The sequence below is a fragment of the Ostrea edulis genome, chromosome 6 (assembly GCF_947568905.1).
Source record: "Ostrea edulis chromosome 6, xbOstEdul1.1, whole genome shotgun sequence".
Classification (NCBI taxonomy): Eukaryota; Metazoa; Mollusca; class Bivalvia; order Ostreida; family Ostreidae; genus Ostrea; species Ostrea edulis.
In genome coordinates, this window is record NC_079169.1 from 16,650,035 (window position 1) to 16,666,225 (window position 16,191).

Consider the following 16,191-nt stretch of genomic DNA (forward strand, 5'->3'; position numbering starts at 1 on the left):
TTTTGACCTTTTGACCCCAAAATCGATAGGGAACATCTTCATCCCATGGGTAGTCCATATATATGATATGGTGACGGTAGATGGAAAGGATAATGCTTTAGAGCCCGGAAACCATTGCGTCTACAGACGGACGGACGAACGGACAACCCGATTCCAGTATACCCCCCCCACACACACACACAACTTGTTGCGGGGGGTAATAACCTTATATAGTTAGACGACAAACAACTTTTATGTATATTACGCAAATATTTCATAAATTCTGTAAATTACCAAATGACTATGCTTATAAAATGATCACGCCCAGCAATAAGCAACTTCATTGGATGATTCATTGTTACGAAATTACGTATGGTCTTGTCCAATCATAACTCTGCAATAGCGATGTTTGTCTAAGGCTTCGTCCTTGACCGTAAGAAGATGCTTCAACCACCTCTTTTATAATTAACTTTTGTGACTTGTTAATGGCAAATAAAACTTCAAATTACTCGCCCTTGATTACAGGTGGCGCACGATCCGTTAACGTCCAAGGCGTTTCTAACCAAGTTTAAGAGAGCGTCGGGAGGACATGTTTAGATTAGAAAGTTGTTGAATATTTAGTAACGATGGCGGATTACGGCTCGTAGGACCTCACTGCGCTTAGAGACGAACTTAGAAAACGCATTGCAAGACTCTCTGGGCGGGAAGGAAAGCACGTTGAGAGTTTCAGCTGTAACCGAATTTTCTCTGTCACATCGATTAGATAAAGACATTCAATACACATTGAACGTTTTTCATTATAAACGACTTCGTGATTAAGTTTACATGCTTAAACAGTAGTTTAGGTTGAATATACAATACATCATAATTCTTTATAAGTTGTTGAATTGCATATGTTTAAAACAATAAGATGCGCCCCCCCCCTCCCCCTCTATCTCTCTCGATCGAGGATTAAGAATATCAATTATAGATATATCCATATATATCTGAAATTCTATTATTAAGCTGTTAAAATGTGCAGTAATAGTGAATGTATATGTATAACTTCTCTTTATGAAATAAAATTCACAATAGAGAAGGCACATGTATGTGGTATATCATACCACATTAAACAGTTTATTTGCGTGTTTTAACTTATATCATTTACGTGATGACGTCATGATAGGTAAACAGTTTGCGATTAACATTTTTATTAGTCCATAGGGCAAGCGAGAGCATAATAATTGGCAGGTCAAATAAATTTTACTACCCCATATGCTAGCTGTACAATAATGGTTCAAAATTTCGAGTTTCTACATTTTAATTGAATATTACAATTTGGATTGCAAGTTTAAGACGGAAGTTCAAGCTTTCTTTCAACTTCTAAATTCACGTCTCCATCCATATACTATGATTGATATACTATGAGTTGGTTGTACTCTGCGTGAAAAGCACGACTAGTTATAAACTGAATGGTTGTATCCTAATGACGGTTGTCCATGGTGTTGCAGGAAACTGATGTAGGTCTACATAATTTGACCCGTGTTTACTTTCATGTATAAGATTTATGTTTATATGTACCATGACAGTTCATTATATGAATGATTTAATACTAAAATACATCACTTAACAAATGTAGTACACTTTTCAATTTGAAGGTCAACTTGAATGTTCATACTTCAGATTGGAATCGAAGTTACAGGTGAATATTGAAAAACGTAATGCAATGATTTTTTAAAATAAAAACCACAATGAACAATAGGCCTATACACGTGGCTTTTATTATAAACACAACATTGTATATATGATAGTGGGTGGTGCTATTAGCAATCGCGTTCATTCATATTTTGACGACCTTGGTTAACTCTAAAATTAATTTTCAAATGACACCTGAAATGTATTTTTGTACCATACGTGGTTTATATATTGAGGACTCAAATTTCCCCTGTTCGATTATAGATCTAGTCTAGAAAGAGGGGGGGGGGGTCATATAATTATAAGATCATTGATGACTGTATCACTAAGGATAAATAAAATTTCAGCATAAAACATTCATGCAGAATATTACGATCTACAGAGCAAATGTTTAATCCCCCGTAAATACTATCTGCAACAAAGTCGTCATCTAATATCTGTGAAGTCGGACTGAACTGAAGACTGAAGTTTATAGCGCACGACGCTGAGTGGAACAAATAACGATCGTTGTCGCTGTCACATTTGATGACAATGAACCAATTGATTTTTTTAAAAGCTTCATATCTCGGGAATTCTACCCCCGCTCCCTGTTTGCACAACAAAAACCTTACACTCTCATATAAATCGTACGTACACCGGAAGTCAACAAGGACGTAAACGAGTCTTGCGCCACCTATGTTTGAAATAGGGGAAACAACTGACAAATATTCGCAATTGTTCGGCTACATTTCTGCAAGAAACAAATTCATGTTGATGAAGTGTAACAGATATGATTTCTTGTTCAACTTCATCTAAAAGCGATAATACATCGCAATGCCTTTGTGTGAATGTTGTCTCAGAATAACAAAAATAGTTTGGAATAAATGATTCGCTGCAAGGAAGACTAAAGTTTGATGTCTACTTGTTGTGCTGAGAATACGCCACCGCCTTATGTTTCTTAAAATACTGAACACGGCGTTCAGCTATGTGCTCATTATCTTTTTATAACGTACTACTATAGAAAGCTAACATGTACCTCTAAACCACAAACAACATTTCTTGTACAATACAATTTAATGTTAAACAAAGGAAAGTTATTAGTGAAAAACAAACAAAAAACAGGAACCATTAAAAGATCATGTAGTTCTTTCAAGGTTGTAATTTTGCGATATACAATATGAATCAAGACAAATCATCATTGTTTTCAACATCCATAAACTGTAAATACATCATAATTATGTAGACTCGACAATTGAACATTAATACAGTTTTAAAATTCTACTACAAGGCATTCAGTACCATATGTCAATTGCCACCAGTACCATGCCGACAATTGTGAACAGCAGCATTATGTAATGCTTTTTGTATCATGTTTAATTATGCTTTATATATAAAAATATCCAATTTTTCATGAATAAATATGGCAATCAAACAAGATATATACGGCACAGCACACATTCCCATACATAATTGACTCGCGTACATGAAGTAGATTAAAGTCTGTTTACCAGGTAAAATAAAGCAATTTCGCTGTACCTCTAAAGCTTCCTCTACTGTGTGTGTATTTCATATTCCAGAATACTGATTGCAAAAATATCTCAATTAATGTACATGTATGATCTAAATTCACAAAGAAATTAATTATCTATGTCTTTATTAAACCAACAGATACACCCGCCTGTTGAAATTTACTATGTGATATTTACGTGCCGTATATACTGTTGTTACTGTGATTGAATACTAGGTATGTTCACATCTTATTCAGCATTTGGTTTTTAAAACATGATTGTCTATTCAATATTCGAAAGGGAAAACATGATACATACAGGTATGGCATTTCATGCATTGATATAAATCTATTAACATATTAGAGTTATGGAAAAGCTATTCCTACAAGGAGAAGTTCTTGTTGCTTCTTTTGTAAATTTTATGTCACACGAAATCAGAATTAGTATTCAATTGCACATAGATTGACAACAGTTGGCAAGCAGTTCTTTCAGAAAGAAGATGAAGGGGGTCAAAAGAAATGTTGGCGTTTATTTGTTGAATTTTCTGCAAATTTATGACATTAAATCATCTAAACCAAATGAGATGAGCAGTGATTCAGAATTTCAGTTATATAGCACTCAAAACCAAATGTGTAAAACAAAATTGGATGTCTGGATTTCAAGATCAGCAAGAAAAAGAACAGCTTTCATTTTTAAAGGCATCACGTGACAAAGATAAAACTTGGACAGCAAAGGTGAAAATGGCATTCAGGTTTTTTTTTTCCATTTATAAAAGAGAGAGACGAAAGAGCAATAGACAATTAAAAACACTGGTTACATGTAGTTATCCATGGACATGTACTCCAATTATGTATAAATTAATTTGACAATTTCACATTGAGAATATTGTCCAATCCTTCTGTTACTGAGCTCAAATATGCGGAAAAATAGTACCACGTCTGCTCATATACCGGTATTTATGAAAAATAGTACAAAATATATATCTATATATATCTACAAGGTTCAATTCAGTAGGCACACATTAAAAAAAACTGACATCCTCCATCAGAAGTTAATACAAGCTTATGGATCAAGCAATTGCGTACGAAATATATGAAAATCCTAAATATATGTAGAGTTGTAATATCATTCACGCTCAGAATATTGTTCTTGAAACAGTTCTTGAAACATGTAGCTAGCAAAAATACAAGTGAAGATTTAGTACAAAGTAAAGGTGTGCGGAATGAACGGAAGAGAGACAAAATCTAAAGAAAATGCATCCAGACTATAGCAAGTGGACTATTTTACGACCGACTTGTCTATAAACTAAACGCAGCCGTCAAGTCAGAGAAACATTTCGCACAATACTTCAAATAGGCTCACGTGCTGATGTTCTAGTATGCGTTTATCAAGTCATTTTTCGATAAATCAAAATATGCGGAAGGTTCCCGGTCTGGAAAAAAAAAAACAAAGAAAGAAATGGAACTAAACATGGAAACGAAAGAATACAAAAACCCACTTCGTTGTTGGTCTATAGTAAACCAGACAGGTCTACAGATTCCGAAGCTGTGGTGGAACAGGTGTCGTACGGTATAGAAAAGTTAATTTTGCAGACAGAGTTAGGTAAGCATGTATAAACAAGATTAAGAAACGTGGAGACGATGTGGTTTTCGCTAAAACTTATTTGGTGAAGTTGCAGCATCTAGTGTATCCTGTGTTAACTTTCCTTCGGCTTTCCCACTGAAATACCGTTTTGACAGCAGCAATGAGTGATGAAATGGTTTTTAGATTTTCCATCTATTTCTGTCCTGGGATTCCCAATCTCCCCGAGTCCTGACCAGTAGTAAGCCTAGAGGAAGATATCAAGGATATAAAATACAGTACTCCGACCCTTAACAAATAAATCTATTAAAACTACATGTATCATCAATTTGTTCAAATGAAAATACCCCTTTTTTCAAATAATGAGATTAAACTAACAAGATCATTTATATTCTGGTATTGTACATAACAGGAAATGACTAAAGATAAAGAATTGATGTGGTACACATATAATTTGATATGAGGTACATACAAAGGTTTTGTAACGTAACAATTTAGTCAGTATTGAGTTTAACAAAATAATGTACACAATGAAAATGTGTAATGATCCAGCAACGCCAGTTATTTTGCACGCTATTCCTAGCAGAATTTTCATTCTTATACCTAAACATGTTTTCTGATTAAGCCTTAAGACAATGGGGAGATTTCACACACGAGTTCGATGATTTTCACATTTTTGATCTATTGTCCGTCAATTGATTGGATCGAATGACTAAAGCTCATACAAAATCACAAAACTAAAGGTAAAGGGCTTAACTTTATTTCCTGCTCTTATGAAATATTATCAATTAACCTTTCTACCTAATGAATGTATCTGTTTACATGCATGTAGTGCAAGTCTGTACAACCTTAACGTTTTAATATCTTTTATGTCAATGTCGCACCTAGAGATATGATATTATGTATACAAAAAGTTTAATAATCTTAAATTTGTTAAGGGGGATATCCCTTTAACAAGAGGCCCATGGGCCGTAACGGTCGCCTGAGTATGCACATTTTCTGGTCTTTAGAAATTATTGTATTACCTGTGTGTTCTTCATGCTTCTCCATTATTATAATTTGTACTAGATGATAGATACATTGGTATAACTGTCGTACACATGTACACAATTGATAGTGTACAGTCCTTTTATACGAGATTAAGTTTATCACAGCAAAATGCGATTTTCTGTTTGAGTTCTAAAAGATCTTTGTTGAATACAACATGCCACTGAATTCTTTTTCGAAAAAAAAAAAAAGAACTTGAAGTTTTTGTTTTGTTTTATTTATCATTTTTATTAAAGAAATGCAGAAAAGTTTCGGCAATTTTACTCAATATGTACAGGAGTAATTAAGATTTTCTAAAACGCACTGCATTTTCAACGTAAGATCAACTAAGCCCCACTCTTGGGGCTAGAATACCAAGCAAAACCACTTACAACCCAATATGATGTGATGGCACCTATAAAATATCCCGCCAACACATCTGGAACGTGATGTTTATTGTCGGTGATGCGTGACATCCCAGCGTACACCGCCCATAAAAACGCCGCCCACTGGAAAATGGCCCATCCCAGATGAAACTGTTTTTTTCTAGTCATGAAAACCTCTTGTGTAAAAATCTGAAACAGCGAAAACTTGAAGATAGAAAATCTATATTTGTCAACATCTACATTTCTTCTATATTCATTCTACACTGTACGTGCAGTTTATGACAATGTGTAGGGTTAGAACGTAGTACTATTGTACTCACAATCAAATATAGTGCTCCAAATATGGTAATCCCAGCATGACTTGACGGAAAGCTTCGCCTGCAAATCATATGCTATAGTTTTAGTCGTGCACATAATAGTTGTATCATTGACTCTGATAGAACACACTCACATAATAGTTGTATCATTGACTCTGATAGAACACACTCACATAATAGTTGTATCATTGACTCTGATAAAACACACGCACATAATAGTTGTATCATTGACTCTGATAGAACACACTCACATAATAGTTGTATCATTGACTCTGATAAAACACACTCACATAATAGTTGTATCATTGACTCTGATAAAACACACTCACATAATAGTTGTATCATTGACTCTGATAGAACACACTCACATAATAGTTGTATCATTGACTCTGATAAAACACACTCACATAATAGTTGTATCATTGACTCTGATAAAACACACTCACATAATAGTTGTATCATTGACTCTGATAGAACACACGCAGGTTTAAGGTCAGTCACATCCTTATTAAGAATTAAGTATAACATATACTGCGTAATTTTGGTGTGCCAAAAAAAAAAATGGTTTTTCTGATGGGTGTGGAAAATCCGCCAGAAATGAAATACCCATGCATATATTATCACATTATCCTTGCAAAGTGAAAATCCCCCCAGAAGTATAGTACCAATATGTCAAACGATCTTTGTTGAGAAAAAATATCGAAAAATATTTTAAATATTATCCCCAAATGGCTAATCAAGGTGTATCATACAAAGGGATATAACTCTAGAAATGTAGGTCAACTGCAACGAAAATCGAAACTGAGTTATTGTCAGCCATTAAATAGACATAAATCACATTTCATAAGAAAGGATCTTTCTACCCCCCCCCCCAATTGGGTTAACCATGACGACACCACAACCAAACCTAATCTTTAACTTGTCAATAGACAGCATATGCATAAAAGATTTGAATATTAATATCTATAGGCATTATGATAACAGACAGATTATTAGACGTACAAACGACGAGAATATCAATAGTTCTCTCTGGGTTTACTGGTAGGTGCCTAACTATACATAAAAATATAAAATGCATTCCTTTCTATAATCATACTCTAATACATGCACAAAATATCTTAAATTCTTACGATTTTGTAATGAACCTGAATCAGCACACTCGATGGCAGTATGGTAAGATAGTGATTATACAAAGGTAGGATGGCGATGACAGTCTGGTATAGCGATGACAGTATGGTAGCGATGACAGTATAGTATAGCGATGACAGTATGGTAGGATAGTGACGGCAGTATGGTAAGACAGTGATTATACAAAGGTAGGATGGCGATGACAGTATGGCATGATAGCAATGACAGTCTGGTATAGCGATGACAGTATGGTAGGATAGCGATGACAGTATGGTAAAATGGCGATGACAGTATGGTAGGATAGCGATGACAGTATAATAGGAGAATGATGACACTATGGTAGGATAGTTATGACAGTATGGTAGGATAGCGATGACAGTATGGTAGGATAGCGATGACACTATGGTAGGATAGCGTATGGTAGGATAGCGATGACACTATGGTAGGATAGCGATGACAGTATAGTAGGATAGCGATGACAGTAAGGTAGGAAAGCGATGACAGTATGGTGCATGTAGGATAGCGATGACAGTATGGTAGGAAAGCGATGACAGTAAGGTAGGATAGCGATGACACTATGGTAGGATAGCGATGACAGTATAGTAGGATAGCGATGACAGTAAGGTAGGAAAGCGATGACAGTGTGGTAGGATAGCGAAGACAGTATAATAGGAGAATGATGACACTATGGTAGGATAGCGTATGGTAGGATAGCAAAGACAGTATGGTAGGATAGCGATGACAGTATGGTAGGATATCGATGACAGTATGGTAGGAAAGCGATGACACTATGGTACATGTAGGATAGCGATGACACTATGGTAGGATAGTGATGACAGTATGGTAGGATAGCGATGACAGTATGGTAGGATATCGATGACAGTATGGTAGGAAAGCGATGACAGTATGGTACATGTAGGATAGCGATGACAGTATGGTAGGATAGTGATGACAGTATGTTAGAATAGCGATGATAGTGATGACACAATGATGGTGCAATTTAGAGTATGGTACCATCACTGCCGTTACAGCTCTATCGTAAAATTCTATTTGTTGATACTAAGTACTAGTACCTGTAACATAACTGTTATGTCGTTACCTAAGTATTACGTAACATAACTGTCATGTTGTTACCTTAGTAACAAAACTGAAGACACGTGGACGTGAATCACGCCATTGAGCTTGCCATGTAACTATTTATACACGTAATGAGTACCACGATGTTATGTACAAAATTTACTGTCAAGCCTAACAGCTTCTTATTATGTTGTAGGGGTGTAAAACGTATTTATAATTATCATTTGATAAACGTGGTACGTGCTTCACAGTACTTACATGGACTCTATGACAGCTTTCCTGTTAGTCCCTGTACAGTTGAACTCCGTTACATATTTATTACAGTCCATTCCCGGCCACACTGGTTTACAGGCTTCAAAGAAATTGGGCCTTAGTTCCCCATAGAATAATTTCATGACGTTCATGAACAAATAAATCGAAGAAATTCCGAATGCATATGAAACCCATATCATGTGCAGCTTTCTCTGTGGTATCACATTATACGCTGTTATTATGACCTGCAGAAGAAAGAGATGGATCTTTATTACTGCCAGTTGCAATAGTCAGCGCAGTATTACATATCTATAGGATACATTGTAACGTTATTCAGATATTACGGTCTTTGAGCAAGTGGGGTGTCTTTATCGTGCCACACCTGCTGTGACACGGAACCTCGGTTTTTGCGGTGTCATCCAAAGAACCGGGGAGATCACTAGGGTTTAGTCGCCTCTTACGACAAGCAAGGGGTACTGAGGACCTATTCTAACTCGGATCCCCACGGGGTAGGATCTTTAGGATATGACCTTTAAAACATAGGTCTCGTGTCGCGACAAGCGTTGGCACATTAAAAAACCCTCACTGAAAAATTCTCGACAGAACATTTTAACAAACAACCGACAACCATATTTAGTGTTTTACACATAATCTAGCATAATAGGTTTAGTCTAACGAGTCCTTATTCCTATATATCTACATTTGATGAACTTGCTATCGCCATTGCGTTCTTTCCACTTGAACCACGTGAGGAGAAAGAGCGCGCATTTCATGCATCAGGATCGGATTTCTCGAAAAAAAAAATCTCAAACTTTGTTTGAGTTTTCTTCTATTTGAGCAGTCAAAATTTGAGTAAAATCTCATACTTATTTTCGAGAAATCCAGGCCTGTACATTATGTAAATAAGGTCGACTGAAGACGTCCGAGAGAATGGACTAAAAATATCGACCTGTTGCTATATTTTACGTTGCACAGGTTTATCATATATCGCTATCATCGATATATTGCCCACGTTAGTTTGGAAACTATCACTACGAATACACACGTTGCTATAACGTTGAAACATTAGTGTTTAAACGCGACACCCTCGCACTTAACCATTGTAATTAAAGGGGCATGGACACGATTTGAAGTAAAAAATTTCAAAGGTTTTTTTATTTTCCACATTTTCAATGTATACAATGTTAAACTAAGGTATTTCTGATGGTCAGCAGAAATTCGAATGTTAGTTGTTGAGTTTCACGTGAGATACAGCACTAACAATTCTTTTTTATGTAAACAAGGTCCGTGCCATGTTTTTATTTACATATAGATTGTTTAATAAACAAGAAATGTTTGTAAAACATATATGCCCCCATTGTGCAAAATTGAACAGAGTTATGCACATGCATCATTTACATGATAGTAGTGCCAAACCAAAATCAAGATATTGAGCAGACAGTATCTTCCTATGTCCAGAGTGAATTGACCGTGTGACCTAAAATCAATAGGGGTAAGCTGCTCCTTATGCTGTACCAGGGCCGTAAGTAGGGTTCTAAATCAGGGGAGGCAGGGGATTGGGGGCCGCCGATTGACTTTACGACTGAAAATGACACTTTTTAAATCCCAATTTATCATGTTTGTGTTTCATTTGTACTATGTAAAGAATCGTAATATGGTGTCAAAGACAAAGGTGCTTGTCTTCATTTTAAACATATATCCTATAATATAACATTTATATAATTTTATTTTCTTTTTTGCCAAAAAATCAGACGAGGCAGTTGCCTCGTCTGCCTCATCGGCAGTTACGGCCCTGTGTACAGTGTACCAAGTTTGGTGCCAATCAAGCAAATGATTCTTAAAATATAGGAGATAATATATTACTATGGCCAGTTTAGCCATTGACCTTTCACCATATGAACCCAAATTTTATAGGGGTCATCAACTCCTTATGATGTACCAATGTACTAATTATGATGTCTGTCAAGCAAAGGGTTCTCAAGATATTGAATGGACAGTATATTCCTATGACCAATTTGATCCTTGACCTTTGAACATGTGACCTCAAAATCAATAGGGGTCATCTTCTCCGAAAGATGTACCAGTGTACCAAGTTTGATGTCTGTCAAGCAAAGGGTTCTCAAGATATTGAACAAACAGTATATTACTATCTCCAGTTTAACCCTTGACCTTCGATAATGTGACCTCAAAAATCAATAGGGGTCATCTACTCCTCACAATGTAACAGTGTAACAAGTTTAATGTCTGTCAAGGAAACGTTTCTCAAGATATTAAGCAGACAACATCTTCCTATGTCCAGAGTAGATTGACCCTTAAACTTTGACCTTTTGACCTTAAAATTAATAGGGGTCTTCTTCTAATCGTAACCAACCCACATATGAAATATCATTACGATGAAGTGAATGGTTCTCAAGATATTAAGCGAACAACATGTGGTCTACTGACCAACGGGTGCAAAGCAATATGTCCCTTTTCTTTGAAGGGGGAATAAAAATATATCTAAAACAAAATGATCTGTTATTTACACTACAATATGTTTAATTGTATTCAGAATTAGCTTGTAAATTGGGGAAAACCCTTACGTTTAACATTCATTCAATCAAGGCCTTTCGCATGCGGAGCGAACGCTCTAACCTCTAGACCACCGCGGCAACAAATTAATCGATACAAATGATTTCACAAACATTTGAATCGCGTTCTTGTGACGCAGTTTCTTGATGTAGTGAACTACCTTAATGGCTCGTTTAAACGCCTCTTATGATGCATGTTTCACCATCGAAAGAGTGACACAAACTCTCAATTATTTTCTCAATTATTTTAAATAATAAGAATATCAATGACGGGAAAAATTGGAATCTAATATCTTTATTTGTAAACCGGATCCATATTTTAACCGTGTGACCAATGAAAAGATAGCTTTCATTCACAATAAATATGAACATTTTAAACACGTGTGTTTATCAGCTGTTCACGTTATAAATCCCATGATGGACCGGTGTCAAGTTTGGGTGGTCAATTACCACTAAAATACGACGACGTTTTATCTAATCATGTTCATTTTCATTGATTATACACGGTAGCACGATGAATTAAGAATAAAAAGTACCACAGAGTCTTCCACATCTCTTTCATATTTTGATGTTTTACTGAACACAGACGCCAGTGGCAAACTAACAATCAACTTTGTGAAAACCGGCTTCAGCTTCTGATGTGTTTCATAAAACTTGTTGGGCCGTTCTTTTCCAACTAATTTTGACCACAGACTATCTGATCCAGGAAGATGGCTCAGGGCGGTCTGACCGGCAAACAGTAGATGCTTTCTTATATAAACAGTACCATTCCAAATGCCAAATACTAGTGATGTTCCCCAATTTTGAGGTTAAAAATATCCGGCAACAAACCGTAATTCGCGGTTCTTAATTCGCTTGTTTTGAACATATTTTACTGATGAAATCAAAAGGATTGGGAATAAGTTCTAACAACATACTGGTCCTTCTGGTACAATATGTCATGCGAGATAATAATTAATAGGTAAAATGTACAATAATTAAATTAATCTACTAGTTTCATCTATAAATTTGTGAACAGCTAAAAAAATAATTATATTAGTCTGCAATGGTAAATTAACACCAATGTTCAATGATAGATTTGTGTCAATATTGACCAAGTCAAGCATAAAAAGGCGATTAAAAAGATCATTTCTAGCTTTAGAGTAATTTTTGCAAGCAAAAAGAAATGATATACATCAACGTTATGTCCACATAAACAAAATGGAGAATTTGTAATATTACGCTTATAATTGTGCCTTAGTTTTGTATGAATAATGTTGCTGAAGCATTTCCAAAAAGAAAAACATGATGGTGGGCTTGTGATTTCTGCTGTTATATTTTGAATGAGTTGATTGAGATGGCTTCTACATTCAATAAATTCCAATATTTATCGAATCATATACAAATGATTTTTTTTAATAACTCTAATCTGCATCTTGAAATATAGAACTGGTTTTTCTTTCGTGTATCATAAAGGGACCAATTTCATGTTTATTTGGAATAATGTCATTTAAGTAATGTGGGCTGCTACCATTGCAAATTTTTAACATGGTACTACAAGTAGTCATTTTTTCGCTTCGTACGAAACGCTGTACAAATTAACCAATTTTTCTTCACTTCCTCTTACATACATATGAATAAAAAGTAGAGGTAAATAAAATTGCGCTCATTAAGAGTTGTAAAATTGTAGACAAAGAATACTGGTTATTCATCAGACATGAAAATATGGCTTATTTAATGTTAATCCAAAAATAAACGACATTTGTTGATACGATGGAAAATTTACAATTTGTTCCATTTTGATGTATTTTTTCTCACTAGAATGGGTACAATTCTCGTAATGTAGAAAAAAAACCGCTGCTTGCTCCTGCTCGGCACCTGAACTGGTGTTCCCCAGGATTCCTATTTGCCCTTACCTTTACCGCGATAGAGGACTAGTGGGTCACAACGATCACCTGTGTTACAGGGTACCTTGCTCTTACAGAATCTGATTGTATGGAAGTTTACATAGGGAGTACTTTTTTTAAATAACGAACGACCCATCCGGGCATAGAGACTTTAGTTATTCTGAACTTATTCAAATCATTGGTGATTTACAAGAAGGAAATTGCTGTTTTCAAAAATAATACTTACATATGTATCAAATCTAAAGTAAAATATTTGACCTCTGATAGATCTTTGATTTGACCACGGCGTAATATGAAGGAACTTGATTTTACATAATTATATATAACACAGACCACGGCGTAATGATATGAAGGAAATTTATTCTTTTATAATTATATATAACACGGACCACGGCGTAATGATATGAAGGAAATTTATTCTTTTATAATTATATATAACACGGACCACGGCGTAATGATATGAAGGAAATTTATTCTTTTATAATTATATATAACACGGACCACGGCGTAATGATATTAAGGAACTTGATTCTACATAATTATATATAACACGGACCACGGCGTAATGATATGAAGGAACTTGATTCTACATAATTATATATAACACGGACCACGGCGTAATGATATGAAGGAACTTAATTCTGCATAATTATATATAACACAGACCATGGCGTAATGATATTAAGGAACTTGATTCTACATAATTATATACAACACAGACCATGGCGTAATGATATGAAGGAACTTAATTCTACATAATTATATATAACACAGACCATGGCGTAATGATATTAAGGAACTTGATTCTACATAATTATATACAACACAGACCATGGCGTAATGATATTAAGGAACTTAATTCTACATAATTATATATAACACAGACCACAGCGTAATGATATGAAGGAACTTGATTCTACATAATTATATATAACACAGACCATGGCGTAATGATATTAAGGAACTTAATTCTACATATATATAACGCATGGTAATATGATTTTAAAAATTAACACTTTAACCCCTTAGAGATGTAGTTCTTCTGGTATACTTTGACGAGGAATTTAACACGTCACGTTTTATGAGATTGATCACTGTTCGTTATATTCGCCTTTCGTTTTATAGATATTTTCAAACGAAAGTACACCATAGTAATAAGTGCCAAAAACAAAAAAAAAACAAAAAAAACCCATAGAAATGTGTTTATTTGTTGTAACGCGACATTCAAGGTAAGCAATTTTTTGTTGCAAACCACACATTAAAGTAAATTTTCATAATCTACCAGGAAACAATATTCCTAAACCAAAACATTTTAAAACTTATCCTTTACTTTTGATCCATCACAAGCTTGATAGGTGCGTTAAACAAGAACACAAATTTTAGTGTAAACAAATCATTCCATGCTGTTGTTTTATGTAAGCTTGCCAACAACAACAAAATAAAAAAAAAAACTCACTGAAGCATAACATTCCTAGCGGATGCACATTATAATCGTCAGTAAATCTTGTCAATCTAATTAAAATCAGATCCTAAGATACGCTTACAGGCGCGGATCTAAGTCTGATTCTCTAATTAGATTGTAAATCTTGTCTACACACAAACTGAATAATAAACATGTAGGGTACTCTGAATTACTTCTATGCGTTATTTTCTACTTACAAAGATGAGAGGGAATGTGCCCGTGGCATAAATAAGGGAGTTAGGGACTGTACTTTCACTATAGGGGTAGCTTAGCCGCTGATCTCCACAGAAAAATCCCCTCACAACGTACGGCTCAGCTACCTCCAAATCCACCGCTTTATAGAGAACTGAAACAGAAAATATTTCATAAAGGTAGATATTTCATTGTCCCTTTTTGTCATGCAAACACGTGCTGAAAAATAAGTCAACGGATATGCATAACATCCCGGATTTTGAACTTCGCGATGACCGTTGACATGACTTACCTACTGTGCTTCCATATTATTTCACAAAACAAATTATTCATCAATGAACAGATAAGATAAAAATACGATTTATGAAAATATCTAAAACAAATAATCAGAATGATAAAGATCAATTTGTACTAGTAAATAAAAATTATCGGTAAGGTTTTATCATCTATGATGTAACAATGTTTGACAAAAGAGTTGTCAGATGGCAACATACATATATGTAGCTTGCCTGAAAGTGTGACTCTAATTACCCCCTTCTCTTTGGTTCAAAAGATATATCCCCGTAGCCAAGGTTAGTTTTAAAAGTATGTCAAATACCAAGGTCAAGATCGCTGGTTTAGTTCTAAATGGAAGGCCTGGTCATGAGGAATCTATAAGTGAATTTATATCAAAACCCTATCCCCCTTGGTTCAAAAGATATAAGGTTAAAGCTTTTTCTCTTACTACTGCGAGGCCGACACCCGGGAACATTCGTCCTGGCGAGCTAAATAGAATTAGGATTGTGGTTTTTTACATCTGGCTGCAACATCACTATGTGTGTAGTCCGTTCAGTGTACTAGAAACCGTGGTGGATCTGATATTTATTTCTTACCCTGTGTATGTCACCCCCCCCCAACTGAATTTCTGAATATTCTTCAGATTTCTAAATACTATTGCTATTTTACAGTAAAATTAGAAAGAACTATGAATTACAAGACTATTTGAAATTTCCAATTGCGAAAGTAGTATGCTCTAGATTAACAAAACTAAGAATATCTGCCCACCCTTTAGAAATTGAAACTGGTAGATATTCAAAACCATGTATTCCAAAAGAATGTCGTTTTTGTCAGTTTTGTAAAACTACTGTTGAAGATGAGTTACATTTTTTATATGACTGCTTCATGTATAAAGATA

The 16,191-nt window shown here is 35.0% G+C and overlaps 1 protein-coding gene across 1 annotated transcript in view; it reads right to left on the reverse strand.

The window, feature by feature from the left end:
* Positions 1-2,687: 2,687 nt before the first annotated feature.
* The window catches only part of LOC125683868 (uncharacterized), a 47,790-nt gene continuing 34,286 nt past the window's right edge, over positions 2,688-16,191 (reverse strand). Inside the window, exons 8-12 of the mRNA XM_048925366.2 lie at positions 15,023-15,171; positions 8,914-9,152; positions 6,454-6,511; positions 6,140-6,322; positions 2,688-4,968 (exon numbers count right to left, since the gene is read on the reverse strand). Of these exons, the coding sequence (XP_048781323.2) occupies positions 4,837-4,968; positions 6,140-6,322; positions 6,454-6,511; positions 8,914-9,152; positions 15,023-15,171 (761 nt within the window). The 3' untranslated portion in view covers positions 2,688-4,836. The remainder of the gene's footprint in view (positions 4,969-6,139; positions 6,323-6,453; positions 6,512-8,913; positions 9,153-15,022; positions 15,172-16,191) is intronic.